This window comes from Ochotona princeps, chromosome 9 (assembly GCF_030435755.1).
Source record: "Ochotona princeps isolate mOchPri1 chromosome 9, mOchPri1.hap1, whole genome shotgun sequence".
Lineage (NCBI taxonomy): Eukaryota > Metazoa > Chordata > Mammalia > Lagomorpha > Ochotonidae > Ochotona > Ochotona princeps.
In genome coordinates this window covers 47,675,238-47,698,862 of record NC_080840.1, presented here as the reverse complement: position 1 = coordinate 47,698,862, position 23,625 = coordinate 47,675,238, and the positions used below count along the sequence as shown (strand labels likewise).

General features: G+C 40.2%; 1 protein-coding gene across 1 annotated transcript in view; it reads right to left on the bottom strand.

The window, feature by feature from the left end:
* The window catches only part of RAB2A (RAB2A, member RAS oncogene family), a 76,946-nt gene that overhangs the window by 31,238 nt on the left and 22,083 nt on the right, over window positions 1-23,625 (bottom strand). The window contains exons 2-3 of the mRNA XM_004588006.4: window positions 20,657-20,728; window positions 9,836-9,903 (exon numbers count right to left, since the gene is read on the bottom strand). Of these exons, the coding sequence (XP_004588063.1) occupies window positions 9,836-9,903; window positions 20,657-20,728 (140 nt within the window). The remainder of the gene's footprint in view (window positions 1-9,835; window positions 9,904-20,656; window positions 20,729-23,625) is intronic.

Here is a 23,625-nt window from a genome sequence, read left to right as displayed (position 1 = left end):
ATTTTCTCTGGATTTGATATATAATGCTTGTCAAAAAGCAAAAGGATGTAAAAGTCATCTATATCCACTTGTGAAACAGATACCAGAGATTATCAAAATTAGGTAATTTCTTTTACTTATGGTCCTAATATTCTGTTTTTTGAGAAAGGCTAGTAAAAATGACTACTGCTTCTGAATTTAAAACTACAACAGTTTTTCATTTTTAATTACTTCCCTACCTTTCAGGGAAAAAAAAATAGCCACTTAATATATTTTTACCACTCTGGAATTAAAAATCAATAGATTCAAATAACTTGAAAAATATTTGGGTTTACATATTTGAGTTATAATCTCAGGTGTGAATAGCGTACCCCTCCCCCCAAAAGGCACACAGAAAAGCTACACTGTTCTTACAAGTGTACACTCTTAAGCTGTCTTTTTCTCCCTCTCTCTTGTCCACCACCTCCAGTGCCTAGCACTAAGTCTGGAACACAGCAGGCATTTTCCGTGTTGTTGCTTAAAGCTACTATCTCCTGTATATAAACACAGAGCAAAGACAAACTCCTTTGAAGCAATCCTGCTAGAGCGTTCTGTGAGGAGAATTAAAAGGAACACATTGCTAAGAAAGCATAACTACAGGATCTAAAATCTCAGTGTTTACGGTCTAGATAAGATATTGCATAAAAATAAAGGGGAAAACAAAATTAGGAGAGGAGAGAAGCAAACTTCTACAGACCATCCTCATTACTCTCAAGTTATTTTGCAAAGAGCAAAAACATGTTCAAATAAGGAAATAACTTACAGAATGCATCACTTCATACTAAATTTGAATTTTGTTCAGTAATGCAAAGGCAAACAAAAACTGAAAAAAAAATCCCACACATATTTCACTGAGGAGTATGAACGTAGCTAGGCACCTTAAAAGCTATGACTATTTGGGCTTGGCATGATGGCTCAGTAGTTAAATCCTTGCCCTGCATGCATCAGGATCCCATATGGGCATGCCCCGGCTGCTCCACAGTCCATCCAGCTCCCTGCTTGTGGCCTGAGAAAGCAGCACAGGATGGTCCAAGTCCTTGTGGCCCTGCACTTGAGTGGGAGACCTGGAAGAAGCTCCTGATTCTAGCTTCTGTTCAGCTCAGCTCCAGCCATTGCAGCCATTTGTGGAGTGAATTGGTGGATGGAAGGTATTTCTGTCTCTTCTCTATGAAATCTGATCTGCCTTTCCAATAAAAATAAACAATCCTTTTTTTTTTCAAAAAGCTATTATTATTTTATAACAAAATAGAGGTAATTATTTGGAACAGTTCTCCAATTCTTGAGATCGGGGAAAACCACTGCACATTATAGTCTTGGTCTCTTTGGGAGTGGCATTAGTAGCCTTGCAATAAATATTGCCAAATAAAGAATTTTTGTATGGCTTCTCAAACTATAAATACAATGCCAAACTATAACTGTGTACAGTTAGCCCTACTTATGGCTAACTATCTTGGATATAATGAAGCAAAGTAAACTAGCTTTTATTAAGTACTTTAGGAGCAGGTATTCAGCAAAGCATTAAACAATGTTTGGCACACCACACATGTTGAGAACCTGGGTTCAAGTCTGAGCTCTGCTTTCAATTTTAGCTTTGTTTTAACAGGCACCTTGGAGAAACATCAGGTAATGGTTGCCTATCACCCATGTTGGAGATGTGAATGGAGTTCCAGGCTTGTGGTTTTGGCCTGGCCCAGGCCCAGCTGTGAGGACATGAGGAAGTGAACCAGTGGATCTCTCTCTTTCTGTCTTTCAAATAAACAAACAAATAAATAATTGACTTAGGGAAATTAAAAAAAAAAAGACATTAAGAAGAGTACTTGCTTTGGGTCAGAGCTGTCATCTTCCAGTAACTTGCCAAGATGACAAACACAAAGGGAAAGAAGTAAAGCACCCATTTCATGTTCTCCAAGCCTTTTAGAAAACACAGAATTGTTCCTTTGGCCACATCTATGCACATTTACAAGGAAGGTGTACTGCCCAAAAAGGGATGTCCCATAAATGTTACCATGGCAAAACTCGAAGAGTCTATGTTGTCACTGTTATATAAACAAACAAGGGCAAGATTCTTGCCAAGAGAATAAATGTATGTACTAAGTACATTAAACACTCTAAGAGCTAAGACAGCTTCCTGAAACAAGTGAATAAGTGAAGGAAACTGATCAGAAAAAGAAGCAAATCAAAGCGAAAGGTACCTGAGTGCAACTACAGCCCAGCCTGCCCCACCCAGAGAAGCCCACTTTGTTAAAATCAATGGGAAGGAGCCTGAACTGCTGGAACCCATGCCCTTTGAATCCATGGCATGATGAGTGTAAAAGAAAACGAAAGCCCTCTGGACTGTAAAAAAAAGAAAGAGAAAAGTACTTAATTATTTACTTATAGAAACTAACTGGCCTATACTGCTTTAAGTGAAAAAAAAAGTTAACTTGGAAAATACAGAAGTTGTATTTGAACCTCTTGAATATGAAGTGCTGGTTAAAAAGGGTTTTAGAAGTTTCAAACAAGGTGGAATATAGAATTCTTTGTAGTAAAGGATTCCTTCTCCCACCCCCCACCCAAATATTTACTCATATGTTTGAAAGACAGTGTTACAGAGAGGAGAGAGGGAGAAAGAGAATTTTCTATCCACTGGTTCACTACCCAGCCACACTGGCTAGGACTGGGCTAGCCAAAAGTCAGGACCTTCTTCCTCTGCTTTTCCCAGGCCATTAGCAGGGAGCTGGATCAGAGGTGGAGCAGACAGGACTTGAATGGGTGTCCATATTAGATGCTAGCATAGCAGCAGGAGGCTTCATTCACTATGCTACAATGCTGGCCCCAGTAAAAGATTCTTGATAGTTACTTTTAGTATAAAAATTAGATTTAATGAATCAAAAATGTTGGACTAAGTGAGCAACATCAGAACAAAATCAGGGTTAGGGTTGGCCAGAGTAGACCATGAGTTTCCAACAGCTCATTATATAGTTGTTTTATTTCTAAAAAACGAAGGAAGAAAGCAAAATTTCAGCAAGATACCTAGTAATGCCAAAACCACAGACCAAGTCTGCCTCAGGAAATAATAGATACATCCATTTTTAGTGATGTTTAGTATTAAAACAAGAGTTGTGGAACATTTAAGTGAGAGATTTTATAGATCTTCATTTTCTACGTGAGGGTTGCTAAGTCAAACTTCATCCTGAGCACCATAATTTTAAAAACAATTCCACTTGCCAGAAATATAGTCCTACAAAATTGGTTTTACCATGTGACTGAATCTTTTTGTCTACAATACTTTTTGTAGTAGCTAGGCTGGCAAGTGGTAATGATCCTCATTCTTTTCTCTCTTAATCCCCCCATAAGCACAAAACTTTGCACATGCTAAGTTACTGCTCTCTAAACACCTTAAGTTCAAGTCCTTAGCTCTAGGAATCATGTCTGTCTGTCAAGAATTTTTTTCCTGGTGACAGCATGTGACAAGCTGATTAAGCTACACCTGCAATGCGAGAATCCTATATGGATGCTGGTTCATGTCCTAGATACTCCACTTTCAACCCAGCTCCCTGCTAACGTGCCTGGGAAAGCAGTGGAAGATGGCCCACATGCTGGGGTCCTTGCACTCATGTGGAACACGACCTGGATGAAGCTGCAGCTCCTAGCTGCAGCCTGGTCTATCTCTGCCATCGTTTTAATCTGGGGAGTGAACTAGATGGTGGAAGATTACTGCCAGGCTCATTCTGCCTTTTAAATAAACAATTTAAAAAAGAAAGAGAGAGAAAGAATTTTCTTTCTTTTTTCTTTTAAATAAACAATTTAAAAAAGAAAGAGAGAGAAAGAATTTTCTTTCTTTTTTCTTTTAAAGATTTACTTACTTTTATTGCAAAGTCAGATACATAGAGAGGAGGAGAGAGAGAGGAAGATCTTTCATCTGTTGATTCACTTCCCAAGCAGCCACACAGCTGGACCTGAGCCAATCCGAAGCCAGGAGCCTCCTCTGGGCCTCCCACGTGGGTGCAGGGTCCCAAGGCTTTGGGCCATCCTTGACTGCTTTCCCAGGCCACAAGCAGGGAGCTGGATGGGAAGCAGGGCTGCCGGGATTAGAACCTGGCATGTTCAAGGTGAGGACTTTAGCCACTAGGCTACTGTGCCGGGCCCAGAATTTTTTTCTTATTTAAAGTCCTGTCATAGGCTGGGGACCAGCACTGTGCTACAGTAAGTAAAGCCACCTCCTGTTACAGCAGCATCCCATGTGGGTTAGTGTCCTGGCTACTCTACTGCAAATCCAGCTCCCTACTAATGATCTGGAAGAGCAGCCAAAGATGACCCAGGTGCTTAGGCCCCAGCTACCCACACTGAGACATAGATGAAGCTCCTGGCTTCAGTCTGGCTCAGCTCCGTTACAAAGCAGTGCATGAAGATCACTCTTGAACAATGACTTTCAAACAAAAGAATAAATTTTTTAAAAAGTTCAGTCATGCTGTTTTTTCCACTAACGTCCTGCCTATAATTTAAATATTCCTGCTGCTGTGCCTAAATTTCTGCCTGCAACACTATTTTCTTTTCCTGTCACCTATCCAGTTTCTATTCCCTTACAGGACGAGTTCACACATCTAAATTTTTCACAAAAACGACTTGCTTAGCATAGCCTGCAGCTAGCCTTGTCTCACAAATCCAAAAGCACTTTCACATGTGTGCTTGGTTCTAATACTACATTAGTCAGAAAAAACTAACAAACTTCTTACATGTTTTTTCCTCTTTAGTTTCCATTTAGTTTGAGGGACATCTAACTCAGGACTTAAGTATATTTACAGTAGGTACTTATATATGCTATCTTAGTGGATCCCAAACAGCCAATTTAGTTAGAAAATTAAGATTTGTGAGAATCAGTATCATAATACTTTTGTTACTTTCACTGCTAGTCATCTAACAACTCAGCTATGTAGAACACAAAAAGAACCAAATAGGAAAAAGGAATTTTTATATTACATGTAAATAAATTCTGCATTGCTCAAGTATTAAATTTCAAGTGCTTTACATATTCTTTTTTTAAAAGATTTGGGCCCGGCGGCGTGGCCTAGCGGCTAAAGTCCTCGCCTTGAAAGCCCCGGGATCCCATATGGGTGCCGGTTCTAGTCCCAGCAGCTCCACTTCCCATCCAGCTCCCTGCTTGTGGCCTGGGAAAGCAGTTGAGGATGGCCCAATGCATTGGGACACTGCACCCGCGTGGGAGACCCGGAAGAGGTTCCTGGTTCCCGGCATCGGATCGGCGCGCATCGGCCCGTTGCGGCTCACTTGGGGAGTGAATCATCGGACGGAAGATCTTCCTCTTTGTCTCTCCTCCTCTGTGTATATCTGGCTGTAATAAAATGAATAAATCTTTAAAAAAAAAAAAGATTTTATTTATTTTTATTGCAAAGTCAGATACACAGAGAGGAGCATCTTCCGTCCAATGATTCACTCTCCAAGTGAGCGCAACAGCCGGTGCTGCGCAAATCTGAAGCCAGGAGCCAGGAACTTCCTTTTGGGTCTCCCACGTGGGAGCAGGATCCCAAGGCTTTGGGCTGTCCTCAATTGCTTTCCCCGGCCACAAGCACGGAGCTGGATGGGAAGTTGTGCTCCTGGGATTAGAACCGGTGCCCATATGGGATCCTGGTGCGTTCAAGGCGAGGACTTTAGCTGCTAGGCCACCACGCCAGGCCCTACACGCTCAATCTTAAAACCTAGATCTGTGATCAACAAACTGCTATCACTGTGAGGAAGAAGATTCTGAAATCTACATGCATGAGCAAGATTGATGTTTGTGATGACAGCATGGTTACAAACAAAGTAACTTTTAGGCTGCCACAGTGATCATAGCAAGGATGAAGAAAAAGTTAATATGGACTATTCAAGTTTGGGCTTTTAAAGGAGTCCTCCATAGAAACTAAAATAGATCCTGAGAAACGTGCATCAGAAATACCCAGGGGAAAAAAAAGAAAAAAGAAAAAGGATATGTCCCCAACTTTCATTGCTACTATTTCAGGAGAAACAGGGGACCACAGGTATAAAGTTATCTTTAGGACTGAATGAAATGTCTAAGCTAATTTGTTTCTGAGGTTATTCAAGGAAAGGTTGATAAACAGTTGCTGAAAGAGTCAAAACAGTTGGTCCCCATAGCCTTTCAACTTGTGGCAGGTGGGACTAGGGTGGAGTGTTTGCGATGGAACAGACAAGACAGAAAAAGCAAAGGCAAGTCTATCAGCTCTGACTGCCAAGCCTTTACTTTGGCTCCACTGCATTCTGATAGTCCACCTATATTGATAAATCGGAACAAAATGATATTCAGGGTTTTGAAAAGCAGTTTTTTCATTTTTTTATTCATTAATTACAATGAATTATGTGACACAATTTCATAGGTACTGGATTCTCCCCATCCCTCCCCAAACCCTCCCACCATGGTGGACTCCTCCACCCTGTTGCATAACCACAGTTCAAGTTCAGTTGAGATTCCCTCATTGCAAGCGTATACCAAACATAGAGTCCAACATCTTATTGTCCAGTCAAGTTCAATGACTTCTTAGGTATACCCTCTCTGGCCTGAAGACAGAGCCAGCAGAGCATCATCCCGATCAAGAAAAGCAGTTTAAAGTAACTCTCCCCACCCCCGCATTTCTCTCCCTGGCCAAGGACAAAAACGTCTGTGATGAATTGCCGAAAAGGGACTTTCAGCATGTAAATTTATCATCAATTGTTGAATTTCACTAACTCTTGACCAGAAAAATACTTCTATATCTAAAACTATGGGACATCCACCTGCAATGCTAGTCTCCCACCCTGGTCCTGGTTAGAAACCTGGATACTCCATTTCTGATCCAGTTCTCTGCTAGTGCGGAAAGCAATGGAACACGGCTCAAGTCCCTGTGCTCTTGCACTCTCACTGGAGATCTCAAAAAAGCTCTGGGCTATTACCTTTGGTCACTGCAGTCAGTGGGCAAACCGACTGACCAGCAGAGAGAAAGAAGATCAATCAATCCCTCTCCCTGTTTTCCCCTTCCAAATAAAAAAACAAAACCAAACAACAACAACAACAAACAAACAAATCTTTTGAAAAAGATTTCTAGGGAATAAAAGATTAAAAACATTTCTAATGAAGCTGAGCAAATAACACAGATTGAGCTAAAACATGCATATTTTAAATATGGGGGGGCATTTTCTTTGTGAATGCTGCAAGGCATGTGACAGTGATAAAAGGCAGGGCTGAACAGGGCATGGAAAGGCTGGATGGAGACTCCCAGGAAGAAGAGCCTCCCCTGTTCTTTTCCATCTGTCAGTGAACAGGAACTGGGTGCACTCTTTTCCTGGGTTTCGTTGACTTATCCTGGCAGACGTGTCTGGTGTTGGCTTTCGTTTAAAAAAAAAAAAAATACACTCATCCCAGGGCGAAGGGAAAGTGCTTTAAAGGCAGGCACTTAGGGACTCTTATCACTGCTTCCAGCTGTGAACTGACTGATGGCCCTAGGTCTCTAAGGATTATCCACCATTTGCCAAACAAAGCAGGAATGCAGGATGTGAGAATTTTGCTAAACAAAACAAAACAAACAAAAATAACCTTATTAAAATTTTAAAGAATAAAAATTATATACAAGTGTATGACACAATTAAGTATCAAGAATTCTAGAGGGCCTAGAGCAGTAGCCTAGTGGCTGAAGTCTTTGCCTTGCATGAGCTGGGATCCCATATGGGCACTGGTTCATGTCCCAGCTGCGCAACTTCCCATCCGGCTCCCTGCTTGTGGCCGGGGAAAGCAGTTGAGGACAGCCCAAAGCCTTGGGACCCTGCACCTACATGGGAGACCCAGAAGAAGCTCCTGAATCCTAGCTTCAGATTGGCTCACCTCCGGCTACTGCGGCTGCTTGGGAAGTGAACCAGCGGATGAAGGGCTTTCTCTCTGTAACTCCTTCTCTCTGTATCTATGCCTTTCCAAAATAATAATAATAATAACAACAACAACAATAATGATAAATCATAAAAAAAGAATTCTAGAACCTTAAGAGCCCTCTAAGACCAATCTTAATCTCAGGAATCCATTCCATAAGAATGAGTATTTCCCAAGGTACTTTCCTTCAATGGCTAACATAGATGACAAGTAAGAAACTTAGTGCCTGGAGCAAAAGAATGATGATTAAATTTCTTGTATTTTACATCTGATGTACTGGTTTAGAGAATATTCTCTGACGCAACAGGAGACCTTCCTGCTTTCTCAGTTGGGGCTTTGAGAAGTAGCAAGTCCGCGTGCTCCAAGGGAATGGTTCTTAAATTGTGATCCTACGATCCCTGGTCCCAGATTCTGCAGAATAGCATGCTCTTCAGCTTCCAGCTGCATATCTGTGTGAGGCAAGATCCTCTTCACATACTTCAGTGAGACAACACAGGGAACACTCAGGCAGAGGCAGAACATGAGAACTGAATATCATTTATTAAAGAGTAGAAACACTTTCAATGTGTAACACGATGTAACTCTTTTCATCAGAAAAAGTTGGCTTTTGATCTGGGAAAATTTAATTTCCATAAAATCATTAAATGTAGTAAAAAAATCAGTTTTATTTTAAAATGAACTAATGACTGAATGTTTAACAAGCTTCTCATTTTCTCCTTATATTTATTTTCATTTTAGTTGAAAGGTAGGGAGACAAAACCTTCCATTTCTGTTCCATTTGCCTACTTCTGTAACAGCTGGGGTGGACCATGCCAAGCCAGAAGTCTGGAACTCAATTTGAATCTCTTACAATCACCTGCTGACTCCCACACATTTGCAGGAAACTGGGTCAAAGGTGGAGGGGGTTGGGATACAGATCAGTATCTGAGATGGAATGCATGCATGCCAAATAGTGTTTAGCTGTTGAATCAAATGCCTGCCCATGTCTCAGTTTTAACTTCTAAAAACAGCAAATACTGATGGCTTTAAGTCACACAGATTAAAGTCGTTTGGGGTTCTCTTTCATTTTCAAATGGATAAGGAGATAGGTTCTGAAATATAAGTTTGAAAACCACTGGCTTGGGGCTCAACAAGCTAATCCCCTGCTTGCGGAGCTGGCATCACATATAGTTACTGGTTCTAGTTCCAGCTGCTCTACTTTGATCCAGCTTGTGGCCTGGGAAAGCAGTGGTGGATGATTCAATCCCTTAGGACCCTGTACCTATGTGGGAGACCTGGAAGAAGCTCCTGGCTTTCAATCAGCTCAACTCTGGCCCTTGTGGCCATTTGGGGAATAAACCAATGGAAGGAAGATCTCTCTCTTCTCTCTCTTCCTCCCTGTAAATCTACCTTTACAATAAAAATAAGTATAAAAAAGAAAACCACTGCTTTACACCATCCATTATACAAAGTGAGTTCACTTTTATCCATCAAAGATGAGAAAAGAAGGAAAACAATCATTCAAATCACATTCTGTATTCTGGTTCAGAGGGCAAACAACTATTAATTACGTTATCCTACTAAGAATAAGATGGCTTCAGAACAAATACTAATAAGCTTTCAGTTAAGTAACCCCACTGCTTATGTTTTTACTTTATTTCACATGATTAGATATGCAGATCGTTTTTCCTAAAAATAGTTTCTAAAGCATTTCTGTTTAGACCACATACCCTGAGCATCCACTCAGTCACTGACCCCTAACATCTCATCACTCATTGAAATCTCTCATTTCATACTACCTAAGATAAACTAATTCTCTTGGTACTCTAATGAATCTCATGGTTATAGGATATCACTGTAAAGCAAACTAAGTATAAAGTACATTAAATTAAAATGTACTTTTATAAACCAACTTTGATAAGGTTATACAATGCATTTTTTTTTACTTACCGTATCCCATATTTGAAGTTTTATCTGTTTCCCATCAATCGTTATCATTCGAGCGCCAAATTCTACACCTGAATAGAGTATAATATTATTTGTCACATAAACTAGTTGAAATATATTTCACATTCAAGAATTATGAAGCAGAATATCTGTGTCCAGATAAGAGATAAACAGATGAATTTTAATAAATAGCTTCTATCCTCAGAAAACATATACACAAAGGTAGAGGCAGTAATTAGCCATGGTAAGAACATGAAGACACTCCAATCTGGAAATCAATAGCAAGAAATCAATATTGGTCTTCATCTTTTGCAGACTTAGTAATATAACACAACAACTCAAAAAAGAACTTAGGAGCCACACTTATTAGTAACACACATTAATTACTAAAACTTTTAACCTCATTGATGTGGCAAGAGTCACTAAAAGGGACAGATGAATTTCAATATCATAGTTTTGTTCCCAAAATGGTTAATAAACTAGAAAAGAAATGTCCAAAATTGCTCACTAGTCACAATCCCTATTTCATCTGTACTTACCAGCACTGATCAGTGAACAGACACAAGCAGACGTTATCACATTGTTTTAAACAGATGGTAACAAAACATGTTTTTCATTTAATAATATATAACAGGTTTTATTCTACATCACAAGCATCTTTGTGAATCAATAAGAAAATATCACACCACTATTTTTGATGTCCATAACATATCTCCATGTTTAGAAAATTTACTAAATTGGTACTTGGTACTCCATTGCTACAAACTTAGGTTGTTCCCATATTTTCACTAAACAATGAATGCTAAAATGAAATTTTTGGACATATTTTTCAACGTAGCATTTTGGGCAATAAGGACTGGGAAATAGGATTGTAGGTCAAAAGGAATCCAGCATTTACCCTTACAGGTTTACTACTTACTACTAATGCATCTGTCATCTCTTTGGAAGTTAGTCATTCATTTATTCAAAAAGGAAGGAAACAAAAGCAAATTAATTGTACAATAGCAAAAATTAACTAGTAAATGAGAGAACTTCAGGAAGTTGCAGAAAAGGTGAAAGCAGCATTGTGTTGCAGCGGGTAAAGCCAATGGCTTGTGACACCATCATCCCATACGGGATCTGGTTTGGTCTCCATGCTCCACTTTTCATCCATCTCCCTGCTGATAGTCTGGGAAACAGTGAAAGATAAGTGCCTGGGGCTGCTGCGCCTGATGCACTTCTGACTGTTGGAGCCATCTAGAGAGTGAATCAGAGGATGGAAGATCTTTCTCTCTCTCTCCCTCATTCTCTGTAATTCTGACTTTGAAAATGAATAAACCCAGGCTTGTATGATGATTCAATTGGCTAATCCTCCACCTGCAAGTGCTGGCTGAGATCCCACATGGGCGCTGGTTCGTGTGCTTGCTGCTCTATTTCCTATTCAGTTTCTTATTTGTGGCCTGGGAAAGCAGTGGAGGATGACCCAAGTCTTTGGGACCCTGCACTCACATGGGAGACCTAAAGAGGCTCCAGCCTCCTGGCTTTAGATTGGCTCAGCTCCAGCCATTATGGCCATTTGGGGAGTGAACCAGCTCACTGAAGATCTTTCTCTCTCCTCTCAGGAAATCTGCCTTTCAAATAAAAATAAACAAATCTTTTATTTATTTATGAATCTTTTTTTAAAAGAAAATTAATAAGCTTTTAAAAAATGTTTGTGGAAAAGGTATAAAAAATAAGCTGAGGGCCCGGCGGCGTGGCCTAGCGGCTAAAGTCCTCGCCTTGAAAGCCCCGGGATCCCATATGGGCGCAGGTTCTAATCCCGGCAGCTCCACTTCCCATCCAGCTCCCTGCTTGTGGCCTGGGAAAGCAGTCGAGGACGGCCCAATGGATTGGGACCCTGCACCCACGTGGGAGACCCGGAGGAGGTTCCAGGTTCCTGGCTTCGGGTCGGCGCGCATCGGCCCGTTGCGGCTCACTTGGGGAGTGAATCATCAGATGGAAGATCTTCCTCTCTGTCTCTCCTCTCTGTGTATATCTGGCTGTAATAAAAATGAATAAATCTTTAAAAAAAAAAAATAAGCTGGGACAGGCATTTGACGTAGTAGTTAAAGCACCCCTGTCTCATATCAGAGTGTCTACCTCTATTTGACTCTGATTCTGGCAGCCGATTGCAGCTTCCTGCTGCCAGCCAGCCTGGGAAGCAGCCAGTAATGCTACAGTGAGGGAGACTGGAACTCAGTCCCACTGGCTCCTGGCTCTGGCTTGGCCCAGTCCTGGAAGTTGCAGGCATTTGGGGAGTGAACCAGTGCATGTAAACTCCTTCTATTTCTATCTGTTTGCCTCTTAAAATAGTGAATTTTGGTACAAAATTTTTTTAAAAATCTATACATGAGGGAGACTTCACATTCATGAGGAAGGTGTATAATGAAAAAAACTAGGCAGATTTCAATATTTTACATTAAAATAAACTTATCTTTTAATTTTATACCTATATGAACTTTATGAAAAACCCCATGCATTATACCAAATCAATACTTCTTGGAGCGTGTTCTATCGCTATTTGGATCAGAGTTGGAAAAACCAGACACATAAGATCCCCAGAAATCACATGTCTTCCTAGAAAAAAAAAGAAAAAAAAAAACGCAAAACTTTTAGTTTCCCAAAAAAGAGCACACTGCCAGTGGCAGAAGTCCATTTCGGGATCCCTTGTATTTAGCCCAACTACAATTAGAAATGTGTGAGAGAAAGGAAATTTATCTTCCTCTGCATTTTAGTACTTTGTGATTGAAGGGCTGTAGTCAATACCAAGAAACGAACAGGAATGTCCAGGTTCTTTAGGCTCAGAAATGCAGGAAATCTATGGAGCTGAAGTCATGATGTACCAGTCTCAAACAGGGTTTTCAGAATATTTACATATCTACCTATCTGTAACATATATATCACATGCACAAATATATACTGACATATGTTCTTGGGGTGAGAAAACACACAAAACCACCATGCATTAATGAAAATGAAAGTAGTTAAGGGAGGAGATCAGTGGCTAAGTATGATACTAGTTTACCCTGAAATGTCCAGTATTTAAAAGGAACATGCTGGGCATAGACTACTACTCAGCCATTAAAAAGAATGAAATTCTACCATCTGCAACAAAAAGGTACTGACTAACCATTTTATTCAGTGAAATAAGCCAATCCTAAAAGGATAAATATATGTTCTCTTTAATATAAGACAACTTTTACGCAAAGTACAAGGTCAATAAATATCTATGTAAACAAGTACACACATTCGCCTAGAGGAACTGTATAATGGAGACTAGCATACTGAGAAGTGAAGACATGCTGCAGTATGTATTTCTACGAATAAAAGGACTACCAATGAAACTGTTAAATATCTTTTTTTTAAAAGATTTATTTATTTTATTACAAAGTCAGATATACAGAGAGGAGGAGAGACAGAGAGGAAGATCTTCCATCTGATTATTCACTCCCCAAGTGAGCTGCAACGGGCTGGTGCTGTGCTGATCTGAAGCCGGGAACCAGGAACCTCTTCCGGGTCTCCTACGCGGGTGCAGGGCCCCAAAGCCTTGGGCCGTCCTCCACTGCTTTACCAGGCCACAAGCCGGGAGCTGGATGGGAAGTGGAGCTGCCGGGATTAGAACTGGAGCCCATATAGGATCCTGGGGCGTTCAAGGTGAGGACTTTAACCGCTAGGCCACGCCGCCGGGCCCAGTATGTCTTGACAATAGGAAGCTGGACTTTCTGCCATTGTCTATACCTATAATGTCATGATATACTTAAAGAGCAGAATGATGGACTTGTGGCTGTTGCTGAAGGACTACACTATTGTAATAATATAGGAGAAAACAGTGAGGGAATAGCGAGGAGTGGGGAGGATGGAATGGGGAAATTCTTGAGCCTACTGAACTGTATCATAAAAAAAAAAAAAGAGGAATGCATTGGGAATGGTATGGTGCCACAGCAAGCTAATTCTTAGCCCTCTGGCACTGGTTTGTGTCCAGGCTGCTTCACTTCTGATCCAGCTCTCTGCCTGTGACCTGGGAAAACAGCGGAGGGTGGCCTATGTCTGTGGGACTCTATACCCACGTGGGAGCCCTGGACGAAGCTCCTGGCTGGGGATCAGCTCAGCTCTGGCCGTTGTGGCCATCTGTGGCGGTGAACCAGAAATCGGAAGACTTTTCCCTCTGCCTTTCCTTCTCTCTCTGTAAAATCTGTCTTTCAAACAGAAATAAATTTAACAAAATAAAAACACCAAGAGGCAAAGAGACCAGCTAAAAGGTTACTGTATTATTTAGATGAGATAAAGAATGGTGATAGAACGGTGATGGGAAAAATATATAAACTTGAAAAGGAAAGCTGAGAATGTGCGGTTGTTTATTGAAAATTATGGTTTTTCTTTACCTAACAAAAGAGAGCTTTCAGTTTCAGCTCTAGAAACATTACTCTTTCTACTTAACTTTTTATAACCATATCAATGTAGGTTTTACTACTGTATGTAGCAAAAGAAAATTCAAAGTGTTAGAAACAAATATAAAACCAAAATCCCCATTTCTTTTCCAGATGGTCAGGAATTTAAATCATTTTCCTTATGTGTATATGTGTTTGAGATTTCCAGTTAGAAAGTATTTTTTTTAAAGTGGTCTAAACTACCATCTGCTATGCCCTTGAGGCTCTTTTCCATATACAAATTACACACAAAATAGACAGTGGGGATGGATGTTTTGCCTAATGATTGAGGTGCTTGCTGAGTCATTCACAACCCACATCACAGTATCTGAATCTAAGGCTCAGTTCTTGTTAAGCTCTTGATGACTCGATGTTGAGATCCAGAGCTTGAGGACTCCAGCTTCCTGTTAATGCTGCCCCGTGAGACAGCAGTGACAGCTCAAATAACAGGGTTCCTGTCTCATACAGGAGAAGTCTGGACTGAGTTCCAAGGTCCCAGCTTCTTTTCTGTCCTGGTTGGTACAGGCATTTGGGGACGAATCAGGATGGGAGCTCTGCATCTGACTTTCGTGTTTAAAGACAAAAACAAAATGAAAAATAAAGGCCAATACATGTTAGATACCCAACACACGTGATTTAGGAGACACAGAGATGTGCAGAGGAAGAAGAGGCTCCTTCCTCTGGGTAAAAGCGGGGAATGCTCATTTGGATCTGTTTGTAAATTCAAGGCCAGAGCATCCAGGCACTGGGCTGCTGAAGATGCCAAAGCAGAAAGCAGACCTTTACCGGAACACAAGACAGCGCTAAGCTTTCGAAATAGAAACCTGTGCAAAGATGCCTTCACTTTTCCTAATCCCACAATAAAGGAAAAAGAAGTAAGAAGTAATGCATTTAGTTTTCTATGGAAAATTGTGTCTGGAAATTGGAGAATGAAACACAGACAATTCTGACAACTTCTGCTAAAATGAGATAAAACGACTGAAAACTAAAAAATAAAATGCTGTCATGGAAAAGGGAAAAATTACCAAAGTGTTGTCCTTAAGCAGGTTTTGGCTAGGAATGTAATAGCTCACTCACAGGTTTGAGAAGGCTGTTTATGGACACAATGTAGTAGGTGGGTGTACTGGTGATGGAAATCTGTTACTTTTCTATTTTCTGAGTGAAACAGAAATTAACATCATCAAGTAAAAGAGAAGACGGGAATGGAGTTGCGTGTGCGAAGGAACAGATGGTACCATATAACTGTAAAGGAAAGTGAAGAGTGAGTAGATTGGAAATAAAATATAGCTGCCAGCCAGTTCTAAGGGTCTGCTTTAAGTTGGTGTTGCAGAACTTAAAAATGAGAGAAGTTAACAAGGCTCTTTTTTTCTCTAGGCACATCTAGTTATATTTAGGCATGGAGTAGACAGTTGATCTAATGTAAAGTTTAGCCACCCGAGTATGATAAAGCAAAAGTGGGACAAGAGGATTGAGGGTATACGCAGAAATGACCGTAAGGACAGAATAGTTAGAATTAAACATGAGTTGGGGGTGGAGGTAAGAAAAGAGGGGTGAGAATGAGAAGATGGTAGGTTGAAAAGATTATAGCTTGGATGAGATTAAAAAAAAAAGTTAGCATTAAAAACTGAAGGAGTAAGGTGGAAGGATGGCAGAAGTAATTAAATAACCAGATGCAAAAAGTAAAACTGTGGAGTAGCTCCAGTTTTTGGTACCATGAAGGTATCAGCTGTGACCATGACCGTAACGGAGGAACACAGATCAGTGCAGAAGATAGGAACTGAGAGACTAGAATATGGGAGGGTATAGGCATGAGACAGACAAAACACCACGGATTTCTAGCTCAGCAATCAACACTTAATGTATTTCCCAATTTAAATGATGGTTCCAATTTTTAAAGGATTTACTTATTACATAGGATTGCAGCACTGCACGTGACACTCTGATTCAGTGTTTCTCAAACCTAAATATTTATATGAATCACTTGCAGATTCTGTCAAAATGCAAATCGTGGGAGTCAGTGTTGTGGCTCAGGGGTTAAACCATGACTTGGAAGTTTGTATCCAATATCAGAGAACTGGCTCAAGTTCTAGCTGCTTTGCTGTTGATCCAGTTTCCTGGCATGACAGAAAACAGTGAATGGTGGCTGTCCACATACCTGAGTCCCTCCCACCCTGGGGAAGACCTGGAGGGAGTGCCAGGCTCTTAGCTTTGGTCTGGAGCAACCCCAGTTACTGCATGCATCTGACAAGTGACTAGTTGATGAAAGATGATTCTGTCTCTCCCCTACCCCTGACTCTTCCAAATAAACAAACAAATTAATAGATAAATAAATATAAACGATGACACTAAGATCTTGATAAGCTCCCATGTGATACTGATGCTGCTGGTTTACTGCAGTAGCCCAGGATCCAACCTTGAGTTGCAAAGCTCTATTCTAAACCCTCAATGTGACTGCCATGAAATTACTTACAAACTACCACTGCAACTGTTTCTTATTCTGATAGACAAAGAACAAAGTATATGCCAGAACATTCCCTGACTTTCTATGTCCTTTTACTTTCTCTTTCATAACATGTAACATATAAAGCAATATTAAATATTTTACTTTCATTTTCTGTCAAAGTATGCAGCAGTTAAGATATGATCTAATGCTTATCTTAGCAAACATTCTAAGGTTCTTATTAAAAAAAATAGGTGCTAATGATCTGCTAGCCGCTTTTCTGTCTGAAAAATAAGTTGCTGCGACAGGTGTTAAAACTGCTAACTAAGCAGGCCTTCTGCAGAAGCTGCACGGTAATGACTAATACACACTGCTTCTACTGGTCTGTTTAGCTTGACTGAATGACTGGCAACACTGAATGTGCTCCAGCTACACTGTATGTAATTCTCCACAGGCAGGAAGGGGTGACAACAACAACTGGATCAACCTTTACTTTCAAAATTGCCTTAGAGTGGAACAGGCACTAATTATCATTATCAACCATGAATACTGAGGATCTATTAGCGTTTTGGGAACAGACACATGATCCTAAATAGTTCTATTGCTTCAGACAAATTTACGGATATTTTTGGAAAGTGATAAAGTAATATCTCAAGTATGGTGAAACATCGTAAATACTGAGGTCTTTTGCACAGTGACTGTATTGAATATATACGCATCCACTTTATAGGATCTATAATAATCAAGTCCAAGTTTAAAAAAGGAGTTCATGCCAGCTTCCATCTTTACTCTGACAATGGACTGTTGCTAAAGACAAAGTTAGACTATGATCTACTTTGTTGAAGTCCACTGGATATAGTTTCCCTGAACACGTAGCAAGTAATGAGTGGAACAGCCTAACTGCCTTTAGGAGGAATGATTACGATCACAAAGTAGTCCTAACACCAGACCTACCATGGACAATATCAGTTACCAGTCATGTCAGTGCTCAGTGTTATGTTGAAACTCTGCCTATATCAGGGATGGTGAACATTTACAACCATTAATGGCCATTTGGACATTTATAACTTCATTTGTGGACCACACAAAATAATCAAGTAGCCTGCTATATATTTATTACACTTTGAGTGCCATTTGTGATTTCCTTGGTAAAGCAATATGAAATGATTTTACAGATTTTGTGTGTTCCAAGGATGGGACATTCCTCATTCTTGGTTTATACAGTTACTCTTTCTAGCATGTTTTTCAGTACTTTTTATAGTTCTTCCTTCCCAGTGAACGACGTTTCCCCACAGGAAGGGTATATATGTCTCATTGGCAATAGGGGGGGACTGAAGTCTGGGGTAAGCACAGTTAGTCGTTTACACAAGAACTCGAGTAAATACAGCTACCAAGGGAGGACACACTGAGAAGGAAAGTAGAAGGGTGTAAAAAAGTACCAGATGTTCAGGGAGCAGCAAGCAGTTAAGACTTGATAGGAGATGGTATTACTATGTGTTAGGAAAAAGAAGAAAAAGCGAGTGGGAGACAGAAGAAACAAGCTTAGGAATCAGTTATAAGCAGAATAGAGAAATGATCATTACTGCAGACTAAAGACAAGGACCTACGACTAGCTAGGATAGCTAGATGTGAGGGCATTGCAAGAGCGGCTGTGTAAGACTACTGACCCAACTGCATCCATCCCTGCCCTGCCCAGTACCAACTTGTAAACTGTATTGTACAAAGTGACTTGCAGCCCATGGCCAAAGCTGGACAGAATAAGGGGTGAACAGATTTAAAGCAATTTAAGTCAATGAGTTCTCTTCCCTAGGGAACTTGGAATTGAGCATAAGAGAATCTTTGCTCTCCAGAAGCAGACAAGAACTTTGGAGCTATTGATAACAAAATTTGTCAGCTTGGAGATAGAAAAATTAAAATTACTGGTCAGTGAGAAGAAGGGAAAAAACAGAGAAAGAACAAAGGAAAGATGTGAGATGGAGAGACAGAACTTCCCGTGGTCCTGCTCCTAAGAGGTCTGAATTCTTGTTCCACACTGATCAAGCTACTTCTCTGCTCTCAGGTAATGTACAACACACCTGAATACTAAAATAATGAATTCTCTTGTGTAAGCTGAGTTAGGATGTCTCTTTGGTCTGCTCCCTCATTTCTCTACCAAAAACAAAACAAAACAAAAAACAAAAACAAAACAAAACAAAACAAAAACCAACCAAACAAAAAAAACTCCGCCTAATTTCTGACAGTAGGTACAGTAGTATCCTGTAAACTGGGTATGCCATAACAATTCAGAAACTTATTAAATTCAACAAAAGGGAACAATACTTTCGTTTAGTATCCTATACTGTCTGGTTAGTTACCTCAAGACTAATCTATTGAACAAAGATCAGATCATGTGCAAAAAAGTACTTCTGAAAGTTAAAAAAGTCCTGAATTCTAGAATGAAACAGTATTGCCTGCTTTCCTCATCACTATGGTATGCTATGTATGGATTTCAAACAGAACTTTTTAAAGCACCCACAAACATACCTGACAGTACCAAACTAGAATATCATAGTTTTACTAACAGCTACTAATGAAAGATTTTAGTATATCCACAAATACAAGTAGCTTATTTAAGGCTATTAACTAATCTAACAATCTGACTCATCTCTAACTTTGAATTTGCATTTTAAAAATACAGAGGACAGGGCCTGGTGGCATGGCCTAGCAGCTAAAGTCCTCGCCTTGAAAGCGCCCCGGGATCCCATATGGGCACCGGTTCTAATCCCGGCAGCTTCACTTCCCATCCAGCTCCCTGCTTGTGGTCTGGGAAAGCAGTGGAGGACGGCCCAATGCATTGGGACACTGCACCCGTGTGGGAGACCTGGAAGAGGTTCCTGGTTCCTGGCTTCGGATCGGCGCGCATCGGCCCGTTGCGGCTCACTTGGGGAGTGAATCAAGGGACAGAAGATCTTCCTCTCTGTCTCTCCTCCTCTCTGTATATCTGGCTGTAATAAAATAAATAAATCTTTAAAAAAAAAAAACATTTTTAAGGGCCCAGTGGAGTGGCCTAGTGGCTAAGGTCCTTGCCTTGAATGTGCCAGGATTCCATATGGGCACTGGTCCTAATCCCGGCAGCTCTACTTCCCATCCAGCTCCTGCTTGTGGCCTGGGACAGCAGTGGAGGACGGCCCAAAGGCTTGGGACCCTGCACCCACGTGGGAGACCTGGAATAGGTTCCTAGCTTCGGACTGGCGAAGCACCGGCCCGTTGCGGCTCACTTGGGGAGTGAATCAGACGGAAGATCTTTCTCTCTGTCTCTCCTCCTCTCTGTATATCTGACTTTCCAATAAAAAAAATAAATCTTTAAAAAAAAATTTAAAACTTTTGTAATTATTAAAAAGTAAGCAATACCTCTATTTTAAGTAACAGTTAATATCAGTTGACTATATATTACCAGCAACTATAAAATGGCATTCTTCCTTGGTTATTAGTTACAGTTAAGTTGTACCATTTACCAATTTGTTAGGTACTGTTCTAATCTACATTTATTCACTGCTCAAAGTAACACTGTGGGGTTGGAAGTACAGTTATTTTCCTTGTATAGACAGAGGAAGAAAGACATGGCACAGTGAAGTGGCTTGCTCAGCTGGTTAATGGCAATGAAACCCAGCAAGCTTGTCCAGTTCTCTTGCTTATTTACCCCTTAAATGATTATTCACCTTAAAATATAAGTGAAACTTTAACGTTAGTATTTTTCTACATGTTATCATTTTTCGCAAAGTTGGGTAAATGTTTTTACTACACAAATCTCCTGAAAAAAATTAAAAAGAATAAATTATGTCAGACAACAAGTTTAGCTTTGTTGATTCTTGAATTATCACCGTAGAATGGACCCTATTGCATCTTCCATCTAAACTACCCAAAATTTGTTGTGCTTCTCTTCCCTTTTGCAAAACTTACCAATAGTTAGGTCATGTACTGGTTGAAACCTCTTGTCCGTAAACTGTAGCAATAAGCATGATTTACCAACACCTGCAAGTTAAAAATGAAAAAAACAATGAATTAAAGAGAAAACTCACAGAAACCAAAAACACATCACAGAAACACAAGGACAAGTGGCAGCTGGGGATCCTCGTGCTCTGGAACAACCTACCATGATTTCTTAGTACTCTAATTTCTTGAGAAATTCAATGATTGAAGATTTAGCTGGAAGTTGTATATCATTTCTTATCTTTTAAAGGTTTATTTATTTTTATTGCAAAGTCAAATACATACAGAGTGAGGAGCAAAGATAGAAGATCTTTCGTCTTCCCAAGCAACTGCAACAGCCGGAGTTGCGCCCATCCAAAGCAGGAGGCAGGAACTCTTCTGGGTCTCCCATGTGGGTGCAGGGTCCCAAGACTTTGGGCCGTCCTCAACTGCTTTCTCAAGGCCACAAGCAGGGAGCTGGATGGGAAGCAGGGCCGCTGGGACATGAACCAGTGCCCATATGGGGTCCCAGCTTGTGCAAGGTAAGGAGGACTTTAACCACTAAGCTACTATGCCGAGCCCTATAATACGTATTTTCACAACGTCGTCTGAGGGGCCCTTTTGTGACTGCCTGGATCAGGACAGCACAGTATGGACTTGGTGCTTAGATGGCATAATGCACGATGCTCAGTGTTGTGAACGTGACAGGGCAGAGGCAAGTGTGCCTCCCCTCCCCAGAACAGCCTCCCCTGTCCAGAGCAGTTTTCAGGGGCCAGGGCAGGAGGGGGCTGGACAAGGGCTACAGCCGGCCAGAGAGAAGAAGTACAGCCACTGGCTCAGCCCTGACTCCTCTCCTGTCACCTGTCAGCCCAAGGAGCCACCCTCCAGGTCAGGAGGTGCGATGAGACTTAGAATGGGCTGGTGGGAGACGGGTGGCGGGTTGACTACGTGGAGAGAGGTTGGACCATAGTGAAACAAGGAGTTCTGGCTTCTGATTCTAGCTTCCTGCTAAGGAGACAGCAGTGAGGACTCAACTGTTGGGCTGCTGACATCCAAAAGTAGCACACAAAGCTTTGTATTTGAGCTGAAAATCATTACACTAATAGATCATATTAACATACCAGAGTCTAATGACCAGTTAAATACAATAAATTACTTCCCATCCTCTGAAATGATGCCTTTCTCTTTGCTGCCTGTACTAAGGAGCTCCTCACTCTAAGATCCAATTCAGAGATTCTTATGTCCTCTATATTCAGTCAATTGTTTGTTTCAGATATTTTACCAATTCCTAATTGGTTAGCCTCCACACACAAACACCAATAAATCAATTAAAGCTTGGGGTTTCCATACTACACCATGTATGCTCTGGATCCTGGTTCCGTTGTTTATTAGCCATAACACAGCATAAAGCTTTGAAAATCCTAACACTTAATGAGCTGCTATAAGAAGCAAATAAACAAGTAAATATACGAAGTACCCTGCACAGTGCTGGTTACCTACGTTCAGTTTATAAAACTCCCAGAGTTGTACATTTAAAATAGGGCCCATGCATTTTCCATATACATAATATACTTCAGTGAAAATGCAAAATCAAAATGATCATCTTTTGATATATCAATTTGGGTAGGCCCCTTTCCAATTAGCTAATCTAAAACTAATATAAGTGCTGTTGTGAGACACTGCAGATACGTTTAAAATCATAATCAGATGACAGCGAGCAGAGATTTCCGGATAAGCTGGGCAAGCCCAATTCAATCATTGACAACACCTTTGGCTATGCAGGCAGGTTACAACCTAACTCATGGATTTCAGATTTGTTTTTCCAGTCCCTCCAATCACACACAACAAACACATCTATTAATTTCAATCATCCTCAAACTCTAAATACACACACCTTCTTGGCTACAGCTGACCAATGACGCACAAACATCCAGTACCATCCAAAATGTACAATATGCATAAAAGGAAGCAAATTGTTTTAATTAACTGTATTATAATGCTTTATTGGTTTTGGTATACTATGACTTTCAATAGAACCAGACCTCTATTTAGAAGTGACATTTAATCCTACATTCGCAGAAAATAATACATAAAAAGCAAGCCTTTTTATCTTAATCTCACTAGAAAATGCAGTCTAAGTTGTTGACTGGTTTAAAAAAGAAGAAAGTTTGTAGTAATGCTGTATCTAACTTTTTTTCACTGCCTCTGGCAGCTGGCTGCCTCTGAGAAGTGTAACTGTGTAAATTTGTACACATCATTTAATCATTTTGTACATAATTCTGTCAAGTGTACAGTATAGAATTTAATCAGATTATCATTAAATTTCTCATTCTACTAGTTAGCACTTATGAATTATTATGTAAAATTTTAAATTTTTTTAGTGTTTTCATGGCTTAGAGTTAAAGCTAACATCTGAATATTTGTTTAAATCTAAATGAAGAACAATGAATCCACTCCACTACAAAGATGAAAGCAATATGAAGAATCTCTCCTCTTTCAATTTGTAAGTCAGATTCTTGTGTTGGGATACAGCCAGCACAATGTCATCAAGTATAAATGTAACTGAAAATAGACCTGTATTTTAAGAAAGACCAGTCCTTATTTTATAATTGAGCATGCTAATTTGAAACATGAAAATAACTTTAGTTGTCTTTAAAAACAAAAAGCACACTTGTGGTTTAACAAGATAGGACTGGTGTTTAAATGTTCTTCATATCATGACTTCTAAGAAGTTAAGCAAGCCACATCTCTGCATGCTTAAGTCAAATGCAAGACTTCATTAAACAGCTTTAAGACATATCAGTGTTCAGATAGAACAGCTAATTCCATAAGGCTGCTACGCAGATACTTTGAGAAACCTCCATCTAACTAGTACCACTGATAAGATATGCAGAAAGGGCACCTTTTATCAAAATGCTATGCTCTGTGCATTTGAAAAATATCTAAATTGAAGATTCATT